Here is a 24,726-nt window from a genome sequence, read left to right on the forward strand (position 1 = left end):
CTTTTTTTAGGCCCGCACCAGTGGCATAAGGAGGTTCCCAGGCTAGGGGTCGAATCAGAACTACAGCTGCCGACCTACACCACAGCTCACAGCAACGCCAGATCCTTAACCCACTGAGCGAGGTCAGGGATTGAACCCGCAACCTCATGGTTCCTAGTCGGATTTATTTCCACTGTGCCACAACAGGAACTCCACAAGTGTTTTTCAAATATAAAAATTAATAGTGCCATTTAGGAATGTGTAGATATAAAAGATTTTCAATAACTCCAATGTGTATACATAACTGATTTACTTAGAAAATATTCTGTACCTAGCAGGTGGGTGTTTCTGAGGATGCTACTGGGCCACAGTTGTTGGCCTGCACTGAAATATGACATCAAGTCAAAAATAATAAAATAAAAAAACCCACCCAGCCTGCAAATAAATGGGAGACCAAAGGTTTCAAATCATGAGTGTCTGAGAACAATGATCTATTTTTTCTACCAAGTGACATCATCTGAGGACCATCCCCTTCCTCTTTAAAAAATACAAGCAGGTAAGGTCTCTGGGGGCAATTCTAGTTCCACATGTTAATGCTTTCCTGACATTCTGCATTTCGTGCTGCCTCAGTCATTCCTTCTTTCATCTGTCTCCTCCACTGAACTGCTCCTAATAAGTAGTAATCAGAGAATGCGTCCTCTGTGCCATGCGGGATGCTAGGAGTTTTACTTACATTATCTCAGTTCACCCTCACGATACTCCTAGGAGAGTACTGTTACTGTCTCCAATTCATAGACGAGTAAACGGAGTCATTCAGAAATGAGGAAACTTGCCCAAGGTCACACCGCTGGCGCCTGGTGAGGGGGAGCTTAAAACTGGGAGCTGCCTAACTTGGGAGAACACCCTACTTTGTTGTCACCTTTCTGTCTTCAGCACCTACCTCGATGCTGCCAAATAGGGGAGTGTCAGCAAACTTAATGTTTACGAACATTTACTGTTAATGCTGAATGAATGCAAAGCTGAATCATAGCCCTGGGTACAGAAATCTAACATGTAACTTTTTTTAAGTTTCCCATGGAAAGTGTGTTCTATTTGGGGATGTCAGGGTCCATTTAACAATGAACGCATCCTGCTACCCTGTCCTTTGAAAGTCTAGTCTGGTGAGATACCCACTATTGAGTTGTGTTGGCAGGGATGCCTATGGTGGGGTATGGTCTGGGCAACGGGTACAAGTCAGGGCTGGGTGCATTCAGTACTTTCCAGCGAGTTACGTGCTTCCCGGACGCTCTTTGGTGAAAGCGCCTGCAAGGGCTCTGGGTGGGTGGGTGGGGAGGGAAGGATGATCCCAGGGAGTGAGGCATTTGAAGGAATTCATTTCTGGCATTCATTTGCATTCTATTCAGCCAAGCAGCAGTAACAGCTCCAGCTTCACTAATGGCTGGGACTTGATCCGAAACAGGAATGGCATTTTGCACATTCAATTGGGAACTACCTATAAACTACACTTCAGATATTTCTTTGACTTCAGTTGCTCTCTGCCTGGTTAGGCTGAGCCATTACTGAGAGTCACAGAGCAATACTGACACCTGGTGGTCATTCTGATGTATCTTTTTCATTTTATTAACCAAAAAAATAAGGAACCATAAAACTAAATTTATAGGAAAGCAGTAAAAAGGCTTTGCAATGCATCAAGATATCTGGTTATTAAAAGTCAGTTTTTTGCTATTATTTACTGTTTACTACATACCAGGCAAAATATTATGCACTTTATTTCACCTCACTTAATCCTTATGAAAACATTTATGAGGTGCTATTTTCTCAATTTAAGCCATGAAAAAAACGGAGCCGTGTGAAAATTAAGTAACTTGCTTGTAAGCAGTGGCATTATCCTTCAAGGTAAAGGGAGTCTGACCCTGACTGTACAGCTCGTGTCAGAGCCTGTAACCATGATCTATGTGACAAAAGTCTAAGAGAACTTTCCATCCATCAGTTCACCATGAAACATATAAAGTACTCACTCATACATTTATTCATTAACTATTTCCTGAGGGTCATCTCAGTTCAGGGGACCATGACAGACACAGTAGAGAGGACAGTTAGGGCTGTCGTCATCTCTCCGCCCTTCAGAAGTTCACTGAAGATCCCAAGATACACATGCATCATTCGCCCAACAAATACGCGGTTGGTACCTACGAGGTACCAGTCACTCAGCCTGGGATGAGCAAATTGTTCCTTGCACTTAGGAAGCTTGTCATCTCATGAGCAAGACAGACAAATAAACAGGCCAACACAATGTGGTGTTCTGAAACACCCTGAGGGGAAGCGTGGGGCAACCTTGGGGCACAGAGGTTGGGCCCCCAAATTAGCTTTGGGGAAACAGAAAGGACAAATAATAATGAAAAATGGCTCCTCTTCTGTATTAATTCTAGCTAAAATTAAACCATTCAAGATAATTAAGGAACTACTTAGTTTAATTTCAATTACGGGAGAGAAGTGGGATCAAGATGGCGGAGGAATTCTGTCGTGGCTCAGTGGTTAATGAATCTGACTAGCATCCATGAGGACGCAGGTTCGATCCTTGGCCTTGCTCAGTGGGTTAAGGGTCTGGCATTGCCATGAGCTGTGGTGTAGGTTGCAGACGTGGCTCAGATCCTGTGTTGCTATGGCTGTGGTGTAAGCCGGCAACTACAGCTCTGACTGGACCCCTGGCCTGGGAACCTCCATATGCTGCAGATGCAGCCCTAAAAGGAAAAAAAAAAAAAAAAAAGCATGGTATAATAGGAAGACCCTGAGCTTGCTAACTCATGAACACATCAAAACTACAATCACACACAGAGCGACTCTCTCTGAGAACGACCTGAAAAATACCAGAATGGCTCTTCTGCAACCAAGGCTATAAAGAAAGAACCCCATGGAGTTCTTTCCATGGGGTGGGGGGGGGGAGATTTAGTTGGGACCCACACCCCAGGTGAGTGACTCGGAAGAGGAGGAGGATGTCACAGGCTCAGGGATCTTCTCTACAGAGTGAGAGGTTTGAGCCCCACATCGGGTACCCCAGCGTGGGGTCTAGCACTGGGAAGAGGAGCCTCCTTGGCTGGTTTGAAGAGCAGTGGGGCTTACTGGCGGGCTGTAGGAAACCAAGACTCTTGAAGAGACTGAGCACCCGCAGACTTGGTCGTTCCCAGTCTCAGCAAAGGGAGCAGCCTGAAAACTGCCTGGTCCTCTGGCTGGCCTGCAGGACTCCCCTACCCCAGCTTGCACCGAGCTCCTGTTCCAGCCCCTCCCTATCCCCCACCAAGGCCGCTCTGCCAGGGCACCTTGGGGGAAGATGCTCTCTTCAGATCCTGCTCTCGCTCCAAAATCACCAGGCACAGGCAGACTGCAGAGGGGCGCCCCCACACGAGGACACAGATTCTGGACTGGGATAGGTAACTGTTTTGCCACGCTTCACAAGAACAAACAGAGAAAGTCAAACAAAATGAGAAGACAGAAGAATATGTTCCAAACAAAAGAACACGATAAAACCCAAGAAAAAACTCTTAAGGGATGGTGCTAAGTAACTTACCTGACAGAGTATAAAGCGAGAGTCATAAAAATGCTCACTGAACTTGAGAAAAGAATAGAGGAACACAGTGAGAACTTCAACAAACAACTAAAAAATACAAAAAAGAACCAATCGGAACTGAAGAATACAATGACTAAAATGAAAAAAGACACTAGAAGGAATTAATAGCAGATTAGATGACACAATGGAACATGTAAGCCACCTGGTAGACAGAATAGTGAAAATCACACAATCAGAACAGCAAAAAGGTAAAATTAACAAAATGAGGATGGTTTAAGGGACCTCAAGGACAACATCAAATGTACTAACATTTGCACTAGAGGGGTTCCAGAAGGAGAAGAGAGAAAGGGGCAGGAAACATATTTGATAAAATTATGGCTGAAAAATCTCCCTAACCTGAAAAAGAATACAAATGTCCAGGTCCAGGAAGCACAAGTGTCTAAAAAAAAAAAAAAAAAAAGAGAGAGAGAGAATCCACACCAAGATCTATCATAACGAAAATGGTAAAAGTTAAAGATAGGAAAGCATTTTAAAGGCAGCAGGAGGAAAAGAAAGTCACCTACAAGGGAACCCCACCCTCCAAATAAAGCTATTAGTTGATTTTCAGCAGAAACTTTAAACCAGAAAGCCATAATATATTTAAAGTACTGAAAGGATAAACAAGTATCCTAATATCAAGAATAGTCTACCTGACAAGGGTATCACTCAGAATTGAAGGAGAGGGAAAGAGTTTCCCAGTAAATGAAACTTTCCACAGAAAAGAAACTCATGGAGATGGAGAACAGACTTGTGGTTACCGAGGAGGAGGAGGAGGAGGGAGTGGGATGGACTGGGAGCTTGGAGTTAGCAGATGCAAACTATTGCCTTTGGAGTGGATAAGCAATGGGAACTATATCTAGTCACTTATGATGGAGCATGATAATGTGAGAAAAAAATGTATATATGTATGTGTGACTGGGTCACCTTGCTGTACAGTGGAAAACTGACAGAACACTGTAAACCAGCTGTAATGGAAAAAAATAAAAATCATTAAGTAAATTTAAAAAAAGTTTCCCAGAGAAGCAAAAACTAAAAGAGTTCATTATCACTAACCTGGCCTTACAGGAAATGTTAAAGGGTCTTTTTTAAGTGAGAAAGAAAAGGCTATAACAAGAAATGAGAAATATATGAAGGAAAAAAATCTCACTGGGAAAGATAAATATACTGTAAATAGAACAGATCAACCACTTCAGTACGCTAGTATGAAGGTTAAAAGATAAAAATTGTAAAATCAACTATGACTACAATAAACAGTCAAAGGATTCATATAAGATGTAAAATATAACACCAAACCATAAAACGCTGGGGGCAGGGGCAGTAAAAAATGAAGAGCTCTTAGAATGTGTTTGAACTTAAACAACCATCAGCTTAAAACAGGTATATACAGAGAGAGAGCTAAATATATGCCCCTCATGGTACCTACAAATCAAAAACCTACCATAGGTAAATAAATAACAAAAAGGAAACCCAACATAATACTGAATAAAATCATCAAACCACAGAGAAGAGACCAAAGGAACAGGGAACGACAAAAACAACCAGAAAACTAGTAACAAAAGGACACTAAGTACATATCTATCAATATTCACTTTAGGGCGCTATCATGGCGGGGTTGAAGACCACTGGCCTTGTGGGACTAGCTCTAAGTGAGACTCCACATGAGAGGCGAAAAATACTGTATACAAAGATTCTTGATGTTCTTGGACAAATCCCTAAAAAACGCAGCATATAGAGAGTGTACAGAACAGATTACAGATGAGAAGCTGGGTAGGTGAAAGTGGAACCAGATGTTAAGGTATTAGAAGAGCAACTTCAGGGTGGCCAAAGTGAAGAGGGGATTCTTCAGGCTGAAAATGAACTACGTCTGGCAAGAAAAATGGTGCCCTGGAAGCCATGGGAGCCTTTAGTGGAAGAACCTCCAGCCAACCTATGGAAATGGCCAATATAAATATCACTAGATGACTTGTGTGTTGATGGGAAACTGATGTGATTAAATTTCCATAATATTAAAAATGCTTCCATATTATTGACATCTTATAACCAAGAAAACTGATGGAGAACATATTTAGGGGACTTGTTAAAATTGGTGATTATGGTAATAGGGACTTCGAATCAGTTTTTGATTTGCAGAGCATTCATTCAAATTGTTTCAAAGACAGTATTTTTTTAATCAGAAGTGGTGGGAAGATTTGAAAGTTAACTGGAAAAATCCCCACAGATTTTCAATGCAGAAGCTACATTTGAAAGATGAGGTGTTTTTTAGTAGTATCTTCAATACATCATTTAACTTTTATTCTGAAAAAAACAGAAAAGTACTTTATTATTGTTGTTTAAAGTGTTTATAGGTCACTGTTTGAAGTAGTAAGAGTAAAAACTGCAAATTAGAATTCATTGTACAGTTGAGAAAATTGATTTTGAATTTGAAAGAAAGATTTTTTTTATTTATAGTGGGAGTTGAAAAAACTTTTCCTTTTGTCTAATTTAAGGAAGTCAACCTTCTGACCCTTTGCCTTTAGTTTTCTTAATCGACTAAAGTACCTCAGGATATAGAATTTCTATAAAAGAAGAGGCATGAAGAGCTCCTGAAGTTTAGCTGGCATACAGACAGGCTTATATGCAAAATATCTTAGCTGTATGGTTATAACGTCAAAGTGGAGTCACTAAGTAGTTTTCATTAATTTCCAATATGAGTGCAGCCAGATATCAAACAAGATAAATGCTATTCAAAGAAAGAAGCAGTTTGACAAGTTTAAGGCTAAACAAAAATAAAATTACTTTTCATATGTTCTTTAAAAAAAAAAAATCCACTTTAAATGTAAATGGCTTAAATGTGCCCATCCAAAGACATAGATGGTTGAATGGATTAAAAAACAAGACTCACATATATGCTGGCTACGAAAGACTTACTTCAGAGCTAAAGTCATACACAGACTGAAAATGAAGGAGTGGGAGTTCCTGTCGTGGCGCAGTGGTTAACGAATCTGACTAGGAACCATGAGGTTTAGGGTTCGGTCCCTGCCCTTGCTCAGTGGGTTAAGGATCCTGCGTTGCCATGAGCTGTGCTGTAGGTTGCAGATGCGGCTCGGATCCCGCGTTGCTGTGGCTCTGGCATAGGCTGGCGGCTACAGCTCCGACTCGACCCCTAGCCTGGGAACCTCCATATGCTGTGGGAGTGGCCCAAAGAAATAGCAAAAAGACAAAAAAAAAAAAAAAGAAAATGAAGGAGTGCAAAAAGATATTTTATGTAAATGGAAGTGAAAAGAAAGTTGGGGTAGCAATACTCATGTCAGACAAAATAGCCTTTAAAACAAAGTCTAGGAGTTCCCATTGTGGCGCAGTGGTTAACGAATCCGACTAGGAACCATGAGGTTTCAGGTTCAATCCCAGGCCTTGCTCAGTGGGTTAAGGATGCAGCGTTGCCGTGAGCTGTGGTGTAGGTTGCAGATGCGGCTCGGATCCCGTGTTGCTGTGGCTGTGGCATAGGCTGGTGGCTACAGCTGCGATTAGACCCCTAGTCTAGGAACTTCCATATGCCGCAGGAGTGGCCATAGAAAAAGACAAAAAACAAAACAAAACAAAGTCTATAACAAAAGACAAAGAAGGCCTTAGATAAAGGGGTCAACCCAAGATGAGGATATAACATTCACAGACATATGCACCTAAAATATAAAGCAAATATTTTTAATTTAATTTTTGTGTGTGTGTGTGCTTTTTAGGGCCACACCTGAGGCATATGGAGGTTCCCAGGCTAGGGGGTCTAATTGGAGCTACAGCTACAGCAACACAGGATCTGAGCTGCATCTGCAACCTACACCACATCTCATGGCAACACCAGATTCTTAACCCACTGAGTGAGGCCATGGATCGAACCTGCATCCTCAGGGTTACTAGTTAGATTTGTTTCCGCTGCGCCACAATGGGAACACCACAAAGGGAGAAACTGACAGTGATACAATAATAATTTGGAGCTTTAACCCTCTCCACCTCACATCAAAGTATAGCTCAGGCAGAAAATTGATAAGAAAGCAGTGGTCCTGAACCCATACTTTAGACCAGATGAAATTACATTTTATCTAAACCCAGCAGAATACACATTTTTTTCAAGTGCACATGGAACTTTCTCCAGGACAGACCAAATGCTAAGCCACAAAACAAGTCTCAATACATTTAAGAAGACTGAAATTATATCAATGATTTTTTTTTTCCAACCACAACAATATGAAACTAGAAATCAATTAAAGGAAGAAAAATCAAAAAAATACTGAGACATGGAGACTAAACAACATGCTACTAAAAAAAATGAATGGGTCAATGAAAAAAATCAAATAGGAAGTTAAAAAATACCTTGAGATGAATGGAAACTTTCCAAAATCTCTGGGATGCAGAAAAAGCATCTTACAGGAGAATTTATGGCAATACAGACCTACCTTAAGAAACAAGAAAAATCTCAAATAAACAACCCAATTTCCCATTTAAAAGAATTAGAAAAAGAAGAACAAAGCCCAAAGTCAGTGGAAGGAAGAAAATAAAGATCTGGGTTGAAATAAATAAAACAGAGACAAAAACCCAGTAGAAAAGATCAATGAAACCAAGAGCTGCCTTTTTTGAAAAGATAAACAAAATTAATCCCATAGCCAGACTCTTGCTGGCTCTTATTTGAGGGAGGGCCCAAATAAGTAAAATCATAAATGAAAGAGGCAAATTTACAACCGCTATCACAAAAATAAAAATAATCATAGGAGAATATATTAAGAACTATAGGCAATAAACTGTACAAACTCAAAAAAATGGATAAACTCCTAGAAACATATAATCTAAGATTGAATCAGGAAGAAACAGAGTATCTGAACAGATTACTGGTAATGAAATTGAATCAATAATTTAAAAAAATCCAAACAAAAAGAATCTAGGATCATATCACTTCACAAGGGAATTCTACCAAACATTCTGGGAAGAGGTAATAGCTATCCTTTTCAAACTATCCAAAAAACTGAAGAGTAGGGAACACTTCTAAGCTTATTCTATGGGGGCAACATTAACCTAATACCCAAAGCACACAAAGACACTACTAAAACTGAAAATTAGGAGTTCCCGTCGTGGCGCAGTGGTTAACGAACCCGACTAGGAACCATGAGGTTGCGGGTTCGATCCTTGCCCTTGCTCAGTGGGTTAATGATCCGGCGTTGCCGTGAGCTGTGGTGTAGGTTGCAGACGCGGCTCGGATCCCGCGTTGCTGTGGCTCTGGCGTAGGCCGGTGGCTACAGCTCCGATTCGACCCCTAGCCTGGGAATCTCCATATGCCGTGAGAGCGGCCCAAGAAAATGGCAAAAAGACAAAAAAAACCCTGAAAATTAAGCGCTAATACCTCTGATACATGGATATAAAAATCCTCAAGAAAATATTACCAAAATGAATTCAACAATATATTAAAAGGATCATGCATCGTGACCAAGTGGGATTCTTCTAGGGATGCAAGAATGATTCAATATTGAACTCTGATTTGTGGACACTGAATCATTAGCAAAATGAAGGATAAAAATCACATAATCATCCCAATAGATATGGAAAAAGCATTTGACAAAAGTCAACATCCATTCGTGATAAAAACTCTCAACAAGGTTGGTATAGAGGGAACATATCTCAACATAATAAAGGCCATTTATGACAAACCCACAGCTAATGTCATATTTAACAGTGAAAAGCTAAAAGCTTTTCCTCTAAGATCAAGGACATAGCAAAGATGTCCACTCTTGCCATTTCTATTCAATACAGTATTGAAAGTCCTAGCCACAGTATTCAGACAAGAAAAAAAAAAAAAAAGACATCCTAATTGGAAGTGAAGTAAAACTGTCACTATCTGCAGATGACATGATGCTATATATAGAAACCCTAAGGACTCCACAAAAAACTATTAGAATGAACACAGAAATTCAGAAAAGTTATGGAATACTAGATTAATACACAGAAGTCTGTTGTATTTCTATACACTAATATGAGAAATCGAGAAGAAAATTTCATTACAATTGAATTTAAAAAATACCTAGGAATAAATATAACCAAGAAGTTAAGACCTGTACTCTGAAAACTAGAAGATATTGATGAAAGAAACTGAAGACAAAACAAATAAATGGAAAATTCCCTGTGTTCATGGATTCCAAGAATATTGTCAAAATGTCCATACTACACAAAGCAATCTAGAAATTTAATGCAATTCCCATCAAAATACCTACAACGTTTTTCCTAGAACTAGAAAAAAATCTTAAACTTTGTATGAAACTACAAAAGACTCTAAATAGGCATGGTGATCTTGAGAAAAAAGAACAATACTAGAAGTATCACATGCCCTGACTTAAGACATACTACAAAGCTACAGTAATCAAAATAGTATGGTACTGGTCCAAAGTTAGACACATAGATCAGTGGAACAGAAAAGAAAGCCCAGAAATAAACCCATTCACATACAATTAATTAATCTATGACAAAGTAATCAAGAATATACAATGGCGAAAAGTCTCTTCAATAAGTGGTGTTGGGAAATCTGAACAGCTACATGTAAAAGTATGAAATTAGAACATTTTTCTCACACCATATACAAAAATAAACTCAAAAATGGATTAAAGACCTCAAGGTAAGACCTAAAACCATAAAACTCCTAGAAGAAAATATAGGCAGTACACTTTCTGATACAGATCTTGGCAACAATTTTTTTGGATCTGTCTTAGGCAAGGAAAACAAAACCAAAAATAATTAAATGGGACTACATCAAACAAAAAGCTTTTTCACAGTGAAGGAAATCAACCAGCAAAACGCAAAAGCAACTTACTGAATGGCAGAAAGTATTAGCAAATGATATGTCCAACAAGGGGTTAATATCCAAATTACTCATATAACTCAATATCAAAAAACCAAAGAACCTGATTAAAACATCAACAGAAGACCTGAACAGGTATTTTTCCAAAGAATAAAGATTCAACAGACACAGACAATGAAATTTCACTTCATACCTTTCAGACTGTCTACTGTGATAAAGACAAGAAATATGTTTTTTTGAGAATGTGGAGAAAAGGGAAACTTCATGCACTTTTGGGAATGTAAATTGGTAGAGTCATTATGGAAAATAGTATTGAGGTTTCTCAAAAAACAGAACTACCATTATGATCCAGCACTTCCACTCCTGGGTATTTATTCAAAGAAAACAAAAGCCACTAATTCAGAAAGATATATACACCCCAATGTTCATAGCAGCATTATTTACAACAGCTCAGCTATGCAAGCAACCTAAGTGTCCATAGATACATGAATGGATAAAGAAGTGGAATATATATAAAATAGGATACTACTCAGCCACACAAAAGAAAGAAATTTTGCCAAGTGCCACAACATGAATGGACCTGGAGGGTCTTAATGCTAAGTGAAATGAGACAGAAAAAGATAAATACTGTGTTTTCACTTATATGTGAAATCTAAAAAATGAAACAAATGAACAAATATAACAAAACAGAAATAGACAACAAACTAGTGGTTACCAGCAGGAAGAGAGACGGGGTGGGGGGTAAAATAGGTGACGGGACTTAAGAGGCACAAACTACTAGGTATAAAATAAATAAGGATGTAAGGTACAGGAAAGGAATATAGTCAACATTTATAATAACTCTGGATGGAGCATAATCTGCAAAAATATTGAATCACCACACTACACACCTGACACTAATATAACACTGTAAATTAACTACACAGGAAAATTTTTTTATATTTCAAATCATGGTAGAAAAATACTCTTTAAAGAGGGAAACCAAACATTTTAGGAAATATACAAAGAATATTTATAAATATTTCAAATCCGATTAGTTTCTAAAAGCAAATGCCAGCCAATTACGAAGGATTTACTAAACATGAGCTCAGAAAAAAGGAAACTTCAATCTTACATTTAGTGTCTTATTCAGGCCGTAAATATTTACTGAGCAACCAAAAGTGTCAGGTATTGTGTTAACACCTGCAAGCACAATGTTAAGCAAAAACATCCTGTGCTACTCACAAGAGGTGCCAGTTTAGAGTTTAGCAGAGAGAACAGACACAGAAAAAAAAGTGCAAACATATATATATAAACAATAAGGGTTCAAATTCTTACCAGTAATTAAATCTGAAGGTATTCTATCAGTTAAGAAATCAACCACAAGTATTCGACTTGTTGCAAAGATCACACCGCCTTGTGTGTAGACTTCATAGCGATTGTTACTTGTGATTTCATTTGTTACACGGCGAGGGAGGTGCTCAACTCCTTCTATCTTCAGCTGATTGATAAAATACTCCTATATCAGATCACAGTTGATTAGAAGACTGCTTAAAACAGGGCTGTTTTTATTAGGTTGCAAGTATTTGTATTTAAAATGACATGCTGGAGTTCCCCGTCATAGCTCAGTGGTTAGCGAACCCGACTAGTTCAATCCCTGGCCTTGCTCAGTGGGTTAAGGATCCAGCATTGCTGTGAACTGTGCTGTAGGTCGGTGCCTTCAGCTCCGATTGGACCCCTAGCCTGGGAACCTCCATGTGCCACGGGTGCAGCTCTAAAAAGACCAAAAATAAAAAATAAAAAAAATGATGCTGCCTTTTGCAGGGATCATGAACTTAATGATGAACAAACCAAATGACTACAATGATCAACCAATCTACGTTTATCAAGCCTTTCGTTTTTGTTTTGGGGTTTGCACTCAAGACTCATCATTGCACTTGAGATGTTATTAGCAGATGAACAACAACAACAAAGACTGTTAAGTCCAGGGTTAAGGCTTCTGCCACCTAGAAAATACTGCCCGCCAGAGCAAGTTTTGCAGGCAGGGATAGCATGTGAGAATATAACAAGGACGCTTTTCCCAGGTGGTGTTTTAGACTATAGTTTTGTCCTGGGCCGCTCTAGAGGGGATTTCCTCATGTCAATAGACCCCTGGGTCCTTTACACCTTCAGTTCCCTGCCACCTTTCCTGGAGGCTTGGTGCAGTGCTAAGCCCTAGGTAAGCACTGGGGATGCCCAGTGCAATCAGACTGGTCCCACCCACAAGGAGTTTGTGGTCACTCTTCTCAGGTGGCATTTTCTTTCTGGCCACCTGCTCTAGGTATCTAGGAGCTCATCAGACTTGTCAGACCAGGCCGTGTCACCTGTCACTACCCCACGGCACAGGTGTATCCCCTTCCTATCTTTCTTCAGTGTCCTCCCTAACCCAGGGACCTTCCCCAACATCCTCAGCTTCCAGCTCCCATTCCCTTCTGAACTTATGCCCCTCTTCTCACAGCCTCGGTGAACCCCCAGTCCCTCCTTTTCCCTATAGGGTTCTCCCGGCCTTAGAGCCTCCTTTTCACGTCTCCCATCCGGCTCTAGGATTCCTCCATCCCCGTCACTGTTCTCTTTTAGGTACCTCACTCCTCCGCCTGCAGCAGGCTCCTTAATATCCAGCTTTAGGACTCTGCCTCATTATTGCCATCCATAACCCCCTCCAGACATCTCATCCTTTTCAGGGACCACCCCCCAACTCCAGAGCTCCTCCCACCTCCATCCTCCTCAAATGACTCCCCTACTCCTCTCAGAGGCCCTCCAGCCCACTCGTGTCAGAGGCCCGCAGGACCCCTCCACCCTTTCAGTGCCCTACCAGCCCGGTCAGGGTCCTGCATCCTCCTCGGAACCCCCTCCCACCGTCTCAGCGTCCTCACACCCGTGTCAGGCGCTCACAACTGTCTCAACGCCCTCCCGCCGTGTCAGGGACCTGCATCACCCTCAGAGGTCCGGCCTCCGCGCCGAGGCCTGTGTCCTCTTAGGAAGCCCCCAGTGCTCCCGGGGTCCCGTCACCCCCGCGCCGGCGGCCGCACCTCCTCTGCCGGCTGCGTGTTGAGCACCAGCACCAGGCACGCCGGGTGGCAGTGCAGCCGGAGGAAGTGGTAGAGGAGCCGGTCCGCGCCAAGCCCTTTGGCGCACACTACCAGCCCGTCCGCGTCCAGCAGTTCCAGCACCAGCTGCCTCTCATACTCCAGCAGCGGCGCCATAGCCGTTGCTCCAGCCGGCGGGCCCGGCTCCATGGGCGCCCTTCCGGGGCCGCCGCCGAACACAGCCGAAGAGAGCCGATTCTGAAACGAGCGTGTGCCGAACAGGCCGAAGAGAGCCGAGCCCGAGACGAGCGTGGGCCGAACGCAGCCGAAGAGAGCCGAGCCCGAGAGGTCGAGAGCCGGCCGAATGGAGCCGAAGAGAGCCGAGCCCTTGACGACGAGCTCAGGCCAGACTCGCCAAAGAGTAGCCGAGTGGAGCCGAAGATTCTTTGAGTCGCAAGGAGGTGCTAGCGTTCGCAACAAGTGTCCCCTCTGGGCTTCAGGGTCCCCACCTGAAGTCTTCCGTTATTCTACCTTGTCTAGTACGTTCGATTTGAGACCCAGGCAGCCTAGACTTAGCAAGCAAGGAGAATGAAACCCAAGGACCTTAGTTCTCCTACCTTAACAGCTGAGAAAGTTAATTGTCCATCTAAGGAGTGCGCATAGAATTGGTAGCACCTGCTTCCTAGGGTGAGCCTTGCTCCTTACTTTTGCAATGAGCCTCTCTCCCCCTTAAAGTACTTTTTGAATAAGCCGAATAGTTTGCTAATTTTAGGCTCTTGTTCCTCTCGAAGTCTTGATTACAATTAGCTATTTAGAAAGTCCCAGCCAGGTGTCTTCGCCGCTGCAGCATCCCATCTGCCACTAGAGGGACACCTTCGGTAGTTTTTGTTCTATAACTAGAAACGCCTGATAATCTAAAGAGGAATTGTTCGGGGTCCATATCATTTTCCCCCAACCTTCATTGTCACAAAATAAAAATACTATATAAGTAAGCAAAAATAAAAATCACTTGTTATTCCGTTACCCAGAAATAAGCACTGTGATGTCATGAAATCTGTCCTTTCCGTCTTTTTTTGGTTATATAAGCACACTCTCTCACCAGGAAGAATTCATTTACTGTTACTGATATGAGATAATAAGTAACCCTGATTTAAATCTTGAGTGTGTCAATCATTTCACAAACTTCTGAACATGGTATTTAATATTCTTTTACAAAATCCTTTGATATGGCTAAGATTTCTGCAACGAGGATGTATCGTACTTATTTACTTATTAGTGGACATTTAGTTTGTTTCCACTCCCCCCTTTGTATTATAACTAATATTTAACTGAGCATCTTTTTTGCATAAATTTAACCATGCCCCTTAGATACGTTTAGAAGTGGATACCTACTGGGATAAAGAGAACAAACATTTATGTCTTTACATTACGTTCATAGTGCTACATTGCCCTCTAGAAGGCAAGGTCCAATTTACATCCACCGGAAAGATTTACAAGAGGATCTGTTTCTCTACCTCTTACTGCTTAATCCAGTATTTTACTTAATTTTGTCAAGATTAAAACAGCATATAGTAAGTCCTAAATGCTAGTTAAATGGAAAAGAATGTCTATGACACATTCTGCATATAGCCGTTCTTAGGAGACAGATATGAATCCCTCCAATTTTGCAAGTGAGAGACTCAGGGAGGTTATGTAACTTGGGCAAGACCGCAGAGCTTGTTGGTGTATTTCTTAGACTTAGTTCAGGGTGTGGTAAGTAGGGATTCAACACCCATGTAGGTTATGCATGCTGAAGTGACAATGCTGAAATGCAAACCTGATTCCCAAGCTGTGGTATGCAAAGTAATTGTCCCCCCAAATATCTGTGACCTAATTCCTGGAACTTGTGAACATGTCACCTTAGGTGGCAAATGGGACTTTGCAGAGGTGATGAAGTTAGAGATTTCAACATGGGGAGAGTCTCTTGGATTATCCAGGTGGGCCCAAGGTCATTACGAGCGTCCATACAAGGGGAAGAGAGAGACAAGGGGGTCAGGGTCACAGAAGGAGAAGTGACAATGGAAGCAGAGTTTGAAGTGATGTGGAAGGGCTGCGAGCCAAGGAATGAAGCTTTTAGAAGCTTAAAAAGACAGGGAAATGAGTTCTCAGAAGCCTCTGGAAGGAGTATATCCCTGCCAGCCCATCTTGGACTTCTGGCTCCTGGAACTGAAAGATGATGGACTTGTGTTGTTGTAAGCCACTAAATTTGTGATAATTTGTTACAGCAGCAACAGGAAACTAATACACAAGATTTCAGTATTTCTCCTACACTGAGCTCTAAAGATGAAATCCCCAGCTGATCAAAACAAGACAAAGCAAAATACAATAAAGCATATGGGAGTATATAGTGAATCAGTAATTTGGAGGATGATTGAGCAATATATATATATAGACTTTTAAAATATCTGTATAGATCCATGTACACATGAAAATACACCCCACAAATGTTTATGGAGCACCCAATATGTGTCAGGGAACAAAACAGGTAAAATCTTTGCCACTGTAGAACTTGTATTCTAATAGGGATCATGTGTATGAAGATGTTTATTCATCATATTATTTTGTGAAGTGTCATTATTTCTCAGACATTTCTCCTGAATGTTCAACACTAGAAGACTCATCAAAACTTCTTCCTGCATCACTAATAAATGGGATATCACACAACTATTATAAGCGGTATGTGATAGATAATACGCAATCCATGCTATTACATGCTGAAAAAGTGATTGCGAAACAATAAGGCGTAGGATGGCCCCATATTTTCTTATGATTGCTTAGAAAATTTCTTACCAGGAGTTCCCATCACAGCTCAGCGGTTAGCGAGCCCAACTTGCATCCATGAGGATGAAGGTTGGATCCCTGGCCTTGCTGAGTTGCAGATCCCGTGTGGCTGTGGCTGTGGTGTAGGCTGGTGGCTTCAGCTCCGATTGGACCCCTGGCCTGGGAACCTCCATATGCTGTGGGCACTGCCCTACAGACACACACACACACACACACACACACACACACACACACACACACACACACACGACAGAGAGAGAGAAAAGCTCTTATCAAAAGTAATTTCTTCTGGGGGAGTTGAAATGGATGGAGGTGTAGGGTAAGACCTTTACATTTCAGTTTATTCCCTTCTGTTCTGTTTGACTTTCTTACCAAGAACTTATATTGCTTTTAAAACGAAAACAAAAGAAAAAACTTCCCAGGTACTAAATAAACACTTCATCAGCACTGCATAATATTACCTCGTGGAATCTAGATTTAATATGTGTGTGCAAGGCAATGGTGTCAGAAGTTGGTATCTGGGGAAGCAGACTTTTGTAAATTCTAACGGATGTGTCTACGCATTGGAGTTTTGCCCTGGCTGGGCATAAGTTTTCTGCTTAAGGCAAAGGATTTTTTTTTTTTCCCTATGTCATTGTCACATTAATTCTCCAGACCTTTCCTTATTTTGTAGATTGTTTTGCTCACCAGAGCCATGTCCCTTCCAGGTCACTTGGCAAGTTTCAGTTTTGCCCATGAGGACACAGGTCAGGCAGTGGCCCTTTGATTTTTGCTGTTGGGCCAGGAGTGAGGTTAATCTTCATTTTCCTCCTCACCCGACGTAGAACCCAGCACACCTCGGGTAACCTTAGCTTGACTGCAGAAGGCAGGCCACTGTAATTTCTCTTAGAAAGCTCAGTTTTTCACATATGGAAAATGCCTATGAAATCCAGAGGCTAGAGAAAAGATAGCCTACTTCCTGGCCTTAATTCCTCTTTTAGGGCTAGATCAGCATTGGCCCTCTTAGAGTTTGCTTACATGGTTTTAAGTCAGAAAGACCTGGGCTTAAAACCCAGCTTGGTGTGACCTATGCATGTTATTTAATCTCCCTGTGCCTGAGTTGCCTTATCTTAAAACGGGGCTGACATGAAAAAGAATGCGGTAAGTCCACCTGACTTCTAAGCCTGTATTCTTCGCCTCGACTGCCTCACTAGATGCATGATGCTGAAAGCCTTGAATGCCATCCTGAATCTTCTAGATTCGAACACGTGGCTCAGATGGTCCCCATCCTTTCCATGCTTAAGCATCCCTTGAACATATATTCAAAATATTCTTGGATCAATCCTTCATGAAGGCAATTGGATTTGTGGGTCTGTTGGCTGGGACAATACATTTAAAAGGAGACTATGAATTCAGCAACACTATCATATAGATTTGTGACTTATGGATTCCAATAGCATCTACAATCATTTGAAAAACTTTAGCATATGACCTTGAGCAGTCTATTATTGATTCATTGATTCTGTCTGCAAGTGAAGGTTGGTACACATTGGACAGGGGGATGGTTGTAGTACCTGTAGAGTTCTGCCCAGGACCCAAGGGCCATGGGAGATCCATTGGTGTGTATCACGTATATTAATTATCTGAGAATGTTGTCACCTGTGTACTAATGTTGTATGGATAGTACACTAAGAGAAAACTTAATATTTAGTTGACTAATTATTACTCATACAACAGAGGGAATGTAATTATTAAGTGAATCTTTTTCTTGGAAATAAGAACTTTTGATGGTTTGTAATTAAAATAAAAATATGTTCGCTGTTTTGACAAGCCATTCATGATTAACAGAAAGGGAAAAAAAAATGTATGAAGCCCAACGCAAAAACCAATTACCTGCCCCACTTTGCAACAACAAGTAGCCTTTTGTGAAGACGATAGTGGTTCCTATGGATTAGCAATTAACCTTTTGTAGGGATTTACGAGGAACCCCATGGAGGCTCTCCCACAGGGAAAATAGTACTTCAATTGGAAAGCTTTGTGGAGTGCTCTTTTCGTTATTTTCGGCGAAATTCTTTTCCCCTTATTGCATCCTCCCTCTTAGAATGCATTCTGAGAAGAGGCAGAGGGCAGTGCAAAATAAAAATTCTGGGAAACTTGCTAAAAAAATTAATTTCAAGATGGCAACAGCAGAGCATTCAACTAAGCATGGGGCCTTCCTGAGCCTGTGTGAGCGTGCATACCTGCCTTGAAGCTGGTTCTGGCAAAGAGCTTTGACCCTGCAAATGACAATGTTCTAAGTGTTGACTGTCTTTGTCGGTAGGCACTGGTGACTCTGCTGTCGTAACCTGATTGGAGTTAGTCTTGTGGAAGAGGGAAAGTTGGGGTAGTGATGGGAGGGGCCCTCGTCTTGGACATCTTATTCACAGGGGTCTTAAATGTAGACTTTGATGTTTTCTCCAAATGTGGTTCTACCTGCTGTGTTGTAAGAGGGGGCAGGGGTGATAGAAGACATTAAGTTTGGATCTGATTACTGGACCACATTGCTTGTAGTGACTTTTGACTTAAAGTTTGGGGTGGGTTGATGCAAACTATTACATTTAGAAGGGGTAAGCAGTGAGGCCCTACTGTGCGCTACAGGGAACTCTATCCAATTTCTTGGGATAGAACATGATGGAAGATAGTAGGAGAAAAAGAATGTATATATACGGTGAGCCACATGGGAAGTCTGAAAAAGAAGGTGTGTATATATATATATATGTATGACTGGGTCACTATGCTATACAGCAGAAATTGACACAATACTGTAAACCAACTATAATCTAATAAAATTTAAAAGATTAGAAAAATAAAAGGAAATAAATCACATTTGTCATTGGGGTGATTTATAAGTAATACATAGCTATCATTTTAAGCATATATAATAATGCTATGATTATCCCCAAATCCCAAGTAATAATATTTTACTGTAAAAAAAATCTCCTCAAGCCCTGTGGTTTTTTATTAATCAAAACCAATTGCTTTTGTTGAGGGAAGAGAATCAAAGTGCAGAACAATGGGTAAAAATATGCCACCTTTCGTGTAGGATAATTTTTGTGAATATAGATTTATACTTGAATATACATAAAGAAAATCTGGCAGGATATGAGAAACTAAGATTCTTGGTTTTCTGTTGAAGGAAATTGGACAGATGGGATTCAGGATGAGAGGGAAATTTTTTTTTACGTTGTTATCTTTTAATTCCTTTTGCTGTTTTGAGCCATATCATTAAAAATATTAAAATATTAAAACTTAAAGTTAACATAAATAAATAAAAATGTAATTCAAAAAAAATGAGAAATCAGTTATTATACATTATACCAAATTTTGGAGTTAAATGCATTAATTTGTTAAATAAATGAGTCTAAATGGTAGCCTATTTGAAAAAGAAAAACCCGTTTTGTTGTGTTCCTGTCCTGGCTGGTGCAGTGGAAATGAATCTGACTGGGAATCATGAGGTTTCGGTGCGACCCCTGGCCTCCCTCAGTGGGTAAGGATCTGGCTTTGCCATGAGCTGTGGTGTAGGTCTTAGGACCCCTAGCCTGAGAACCTCCATGTGCTTTGGGGGTGGCACTAAAAAGCAAAAAAGGCAACACATTTTGTCATTTCTTTGTGGCCTGATCCTTTCTTGACCTCTAAGATGCTTAATTTGGAGCTTGCTTCTTATATTTTTCTAAGAAATGCCATGGAGAGGGGGTAGCTTTCTCAATAAAAAATAGGTTTAGGAAATTCAAAGCTGGCTCATTTCAAAAGTGGAATTGATTGTTATTTAACAAAGATCTAATCATGCCTGGTTTTGCCTCCACAGGGAGATATGATATACAGCACTGACATTTAGAGTGAGAATTCTGTTTAGACGACAAGACATGTGCTTGGAGAGGAAGGAGGAAATAGTATGATAGTTTGTGTATCATTTTGGTGAGAGAAATGAGAGGACGATTAGCTTATTCATGGCAATTACTCTTTAAGCCTCATAAATCAAAAGTTGGTTCTTTACTCATTTTTTTTAAAATTTAATTTTATTGGACTATAGTTGACTTACAATGTTGTCTTAGTTTCAGGTGTACAACAAAGAGAATCAGTCTTACCTATAAATATATCCATTCTTTTTTCCCCATATAGGTTATTATAAACTCCTGAGTTGATTTCCTTGTGCTTTACAGTAGGTTCTCATTAATCATCTGTTTTTACACAGTAGCGTGTATGTGTTATTTCCACCCTCCTAATTCTTCCCTCCTCCAAACGGTTTCACCTATGGTAACCTTAAGATTGGTTTGAAATCTGTGACTTTGTTTCTGTTTTATAAATACATTCTTTTGCATCATTTTTATTAGATTCCACATATAAGTGATACCATGATATTTGTCTTTCTTTGAGTTACTTCACCTAGTATGATAATCTCTAGGTCCATGCCTGTTGCTGCATACCCAGTCTTTAAAAAAAAGAGTGTAAATGGCATTCTTCCTTTCTCCTACATCACTTCTGGATAAGTCCATGATATACATTTTTTTCTTTTTTTAGGGCTGTACCCATGGTATGTGGAGATTCCCAGGCTAGGGGTCCAATTGGAGCTACCGCTGCCGGTCTAAGCCACAGCCACAGCCACAGCAACACCAGATCCAAGCCACATCTGTTAACCTTGCTGCAGCTTGCAGCAATGCCGGATCCTTAACCTGCTGAGCAAGGCCAGGGATCGAACCTGCACCCTCATGGATACAAGGTGGATTCCTTTCAGCCTCACCACAACAGAAACTCCCAAGTCTGTGATTTTTTAACCACAGCAAATTTTATCAAGCACCATGAGGGTCAGTGGGTGGAGTGGACACTGATGCACTTCCTCACACTCCATTCAAAATAGAAATGTTCACGTCCTCATCCGCTGGAAATGTTGGTGGCCAATGGTTCTCCTCTGAGTCTCTCCCTAAGACTTGCTCTCAGCTGAAGCGAGCAGAGCACTGCCTCACCCCAGGTCACTGCAACTTCCTGGGGTTGGCCAGGCATGATTGGAATGGACATATTAGGGGTGTGGCAGAACTCCATGTTTGTTCCTCAACCTGTGCAGTCACAGCTATCACAGTGGGAGCAAGCCGATAGCAAGCGTCTAAAACGACCCTTCTCTCACCCATCAGCCAGAATGGCATATAAAACACAATATTGCAAGGGTAGCAATCGTCATCATAGCTTCACTTAATTCACTGGTCTGTCCCCTTACAAAAGTCAGGTGAATCTTGATGGGTGAAAATGGATACTGCAAACTCAACAAAGCAGTCACCCCAGTTGTAGCCTAGGGTGCTTTTGAAACCTACTTGCAAATCCTTTGACACTCCTCTACCCAGAGGGGCAGTCCAGATCCACTCTCCTTGAATCTGGAGGAGCTTTTGTGACTTCCTTGATGATTAAAATGTGGAAGCGATGCTGTTGTGTGACTTCGGAGAATTGGGACCCTCACTCCGGGAGCCTTCCATTGCCACGTAACCAGTCTGGCTACCCCGAGTCCACCGTGCCAAAAGACGGCTTGGAGGAGTTCCTGCTGTGACACAGTGGGTTAATGATCTGGCTTGTCTCTGTGGAGGCGCCAGTTCAATCCCTGGCCCAGCACAGGGGGTTAAAGATCCGGCGTTGCTGTAGCTGCAGTGTAGGTTGCATTGCAGTTCTTGCTCAGATTTTGATCCCTGGCCTGGGAAATTCCATGTGATGTGGAGGTGGCCAAAAAGACAAAGTTCCTTTTCCTGCCTCCATCCTCTCTATTCGAGGCTGTTCTCATATGCTTGGTGATCCTTGGCTCACTGTTAATATTAAAGAGTGGGGCACCAAAGGGAGGACTGGAAGCTCTGTGTGCAGGGGTGGGGCTGGTGGACTAATTGAGGGATCTCTATACTTCACCTTCTCTAGGTCTTTTCCTCTTGGGCAGTGTTGTTTTTTTTGAGAGAAGAATCCACCAGGTTTCTACCTGGGGATGTATGAGTCTGGCTTCCAGAGTTTGGGGACCTGGCTGGGAGATTCCTGCAGCATGAAGTTAATTATGGTCATGCTTGCCTCCAACTTTAATGGAACTGTTTGTTTCCACTTGAATATGCTTCTTCTGATCTGGGTAATTTTCAGATATGTTATTTCTCCTTTTTCGTCATTTATTTAAGATCTGAAATGGATGTTGGATTTTATCAACTATTCTTCAGCATCTATTGATAGGATCATATACATTTTTTCTTTGATCTATTGAAAAAAAGTTGAATTTTAGACTTCCTAGTAATAATCCATTCGGGATATCCACAGGCATTTTAGTTAATTAGGTAATAGCACTTTGGGATAGTTAGAGCAATATATCTGTATAACCATGGTAGCCAAAAGAAGCTTCATTCCAAGGAAGTTCAGCCCAATATACTGGCAAAAATCACAGGCTCTGGAAACAGAGAGCCAGGTCTTTGGGTCCTGCTTCTTCATGTTACTGATTAAAAGGCTGTGGGTAAATTTCTTTTTTCTTTTCTTTTCAGCGCCATATGCATGGCATATGGAAGCTCCCAGGCTAGGGTTTGAATTGGAGCCGCAGCTGCTGGCCTATACCACAGCCATAGCAACGCCAGATCAGAGCCACATCTTCAACCTATGCCACAGCTCACGGCAGTGGTGGATCTTTAACCCACTGAGCTAGGCCAGGGATTGAACCCGCATCCTCGTGGCTACTAGTTGGGTTCATTACCACTGAGCTGCAACAAGAACTCTCATTGTGGGCAAATCTCTTGATCCTCAGAATTCTCACCTGTGAAATTGGTATACAGAGATGAAAGATTAACTCATGGGAATGTTGTGAGGATTAGCTGAGTTAGCCTGATGCATAGTCAGAGCTCAGTAAATATTAGGAAAAGATATTCCCAATATTTTGAATGGAGTGGATCCTTGCAAGAAGGGAGCAACTTGGTAACCACAGGTGTCAAAAGCCAGTACATAGGTAATTTTGTTAGTGGGAGTTGAATCTTCAAAGAACTATATTTCTATTTTATGTTATGTTTGTTATGTTATTTTGTGGCCAAACCTGTGGCACATGGAATTTCTTGGACCACAGATTGATTCCAAGCCACAGCTGCAGCAATGGCAGATCCTTTAATCCAACTGTGTTGGTCAGGGGATGGAATCTGTACCTCCGCAGAGACCAGAGCCACTGCAGTTGGATTCTTACCCACTGTGCCACAGTGGGAACTCTGAAGAACTATATTTCTTATCAAATTGTTAGCACTCTGAGAAAATTCTTATTTCTCCCCAATTTTTTTGTTTTGTTTTGTTTTTTTCTTGCTTTTTAGGGCCACACCCTTGGCATATGGAGGTTCCCTGGCTAGGGGTTGAATCAGGAGCTATTGCTGCTGGCCCATGACACAGCCACAGCAACGTCAGATCCAAGCCGCGTCTGTGGCCTACATCACAGCTCACAGCAACGCCGGATTTAACCCACTGAGTGAGGCCAGAAATGGAACCCACAACCTCATGGTTACTAGTCGGATTTGTTTCTGCTGAGCCACAATGGGAACTTACTCAATCTTTTTATTCACCACACATTTTATTTCTAACACCAGCTGCATATTAAAATATAATGTTGGAGTTCCCTGGTGGCCTAGAGCTTAAGGCTCTGACATTGTCACTGCTATGGCACAGGTTTGATCCCTGCCCTGGGAATTTCTGCATGCTGTGGTGTGGCCAAAAATACTATTAAAATTAAATAAAGAAAATATATTTGGATGAGCCTTTCCCTCACTTCTTTCTCCAGCAAAATTCCAAAGAAGGAAGATTACAAATATATAGAAATTAAATATTAACTTTTTGGGTGAACTTATTTTGAATAAGCAAAAATCCAAGGGTAGGAACTGAAGAACAGACATATGGATTCAATTCAGTTTAAATATAGAAGCATTTCAGATTATATGTGTGCATGTATATGTATAGTATTTATCTGTATATAATGTAGATTATATATAATATAGATTATAGATCTATGTAGATAAATACATAATATCTGTTTAATATATAATATAGATCAATGAGTTTGTGTCTTGCCAATGTGTAACATATAAAGCATGTGTAACTACAGCTGAAAAAAACTTATCCTTGATCTGTGTGCATATAACAATCAGCACGATTTATTATTTTGTTCTAATTGACTTGCATAACCACAGATGTCCACCTTGATGAAATCAGCAATAAATCACGCAGCCTTTCTCATCTTTTCAAGTCCTATTCCCTAATATAACTGCACAAATATGGATAGTGTTTACCGTCTTTTGGGATGGGAGCAATTGCTTGTTTATTTTGATGATGGAAATAAATTACCCTTCCATAATATTAGTGTGAGTTCCTAATCTCATTAGGTAAAGAATTAAAAAGATTCCAAATGATTCAAGACTGGTTAATAGCATCTTAATTATCTCACATCATTTTGGGAAATACCAAATGTCTCTCTGGCGTAC

The 24,726-nt window shown here is 41.0% G+C and overlaps 1 protein-coding gene and 1 pseudogene across 1 annotated transcript in view; one reads left to right on the forward strand and one right to left on the reverse strand.

Moving 5' to 3' along the window:
• ERCC4 (ERCC excision repair 4, endonuclease catalytic subunit) overlaps positions 1-13,666 on the reverse strand; it is a 40,770-nt gene extending 27,104 nt beyond the window's left edge. Inside the window, 2 exon segments of the mRNA XM_047780468.1 lie at positions 11,712-11,892; positions 13,442-13,666. Coding sequence (XP_047636424.1) covers positions 11,712-11,892; positions 13,442-13,648 — 388 coding nt within the window. The 5' untranslated portion in view covers positions 13,649-13,666.
• On the forward strand, positions 5,187-5,531 carry LOC125127451 (NADH dehydrogenase [ubiquinone] 1 alpha subcomplex subunit 5-like; annotated as a pseudogene).
• Positions 13,667-24,726: the final 11,060 nt, after the last annotated feature.

The sequence above is a fragment of the Phacochoerus africanus genome, chromosome 5 (assembly GCF_016906955.1).
Source record: "Phacochoerus africanus isolate WHEZ1 chromosome 5, ROS_Pafr_v1, whole genome shotgun sequence".
Taxonomy (NCBI): Eukaryota; Metazoa; Chordata; class Mammalia; order Artiodactyla; family Suidae; genus Phacochoerus; species Phacochoerus africanus.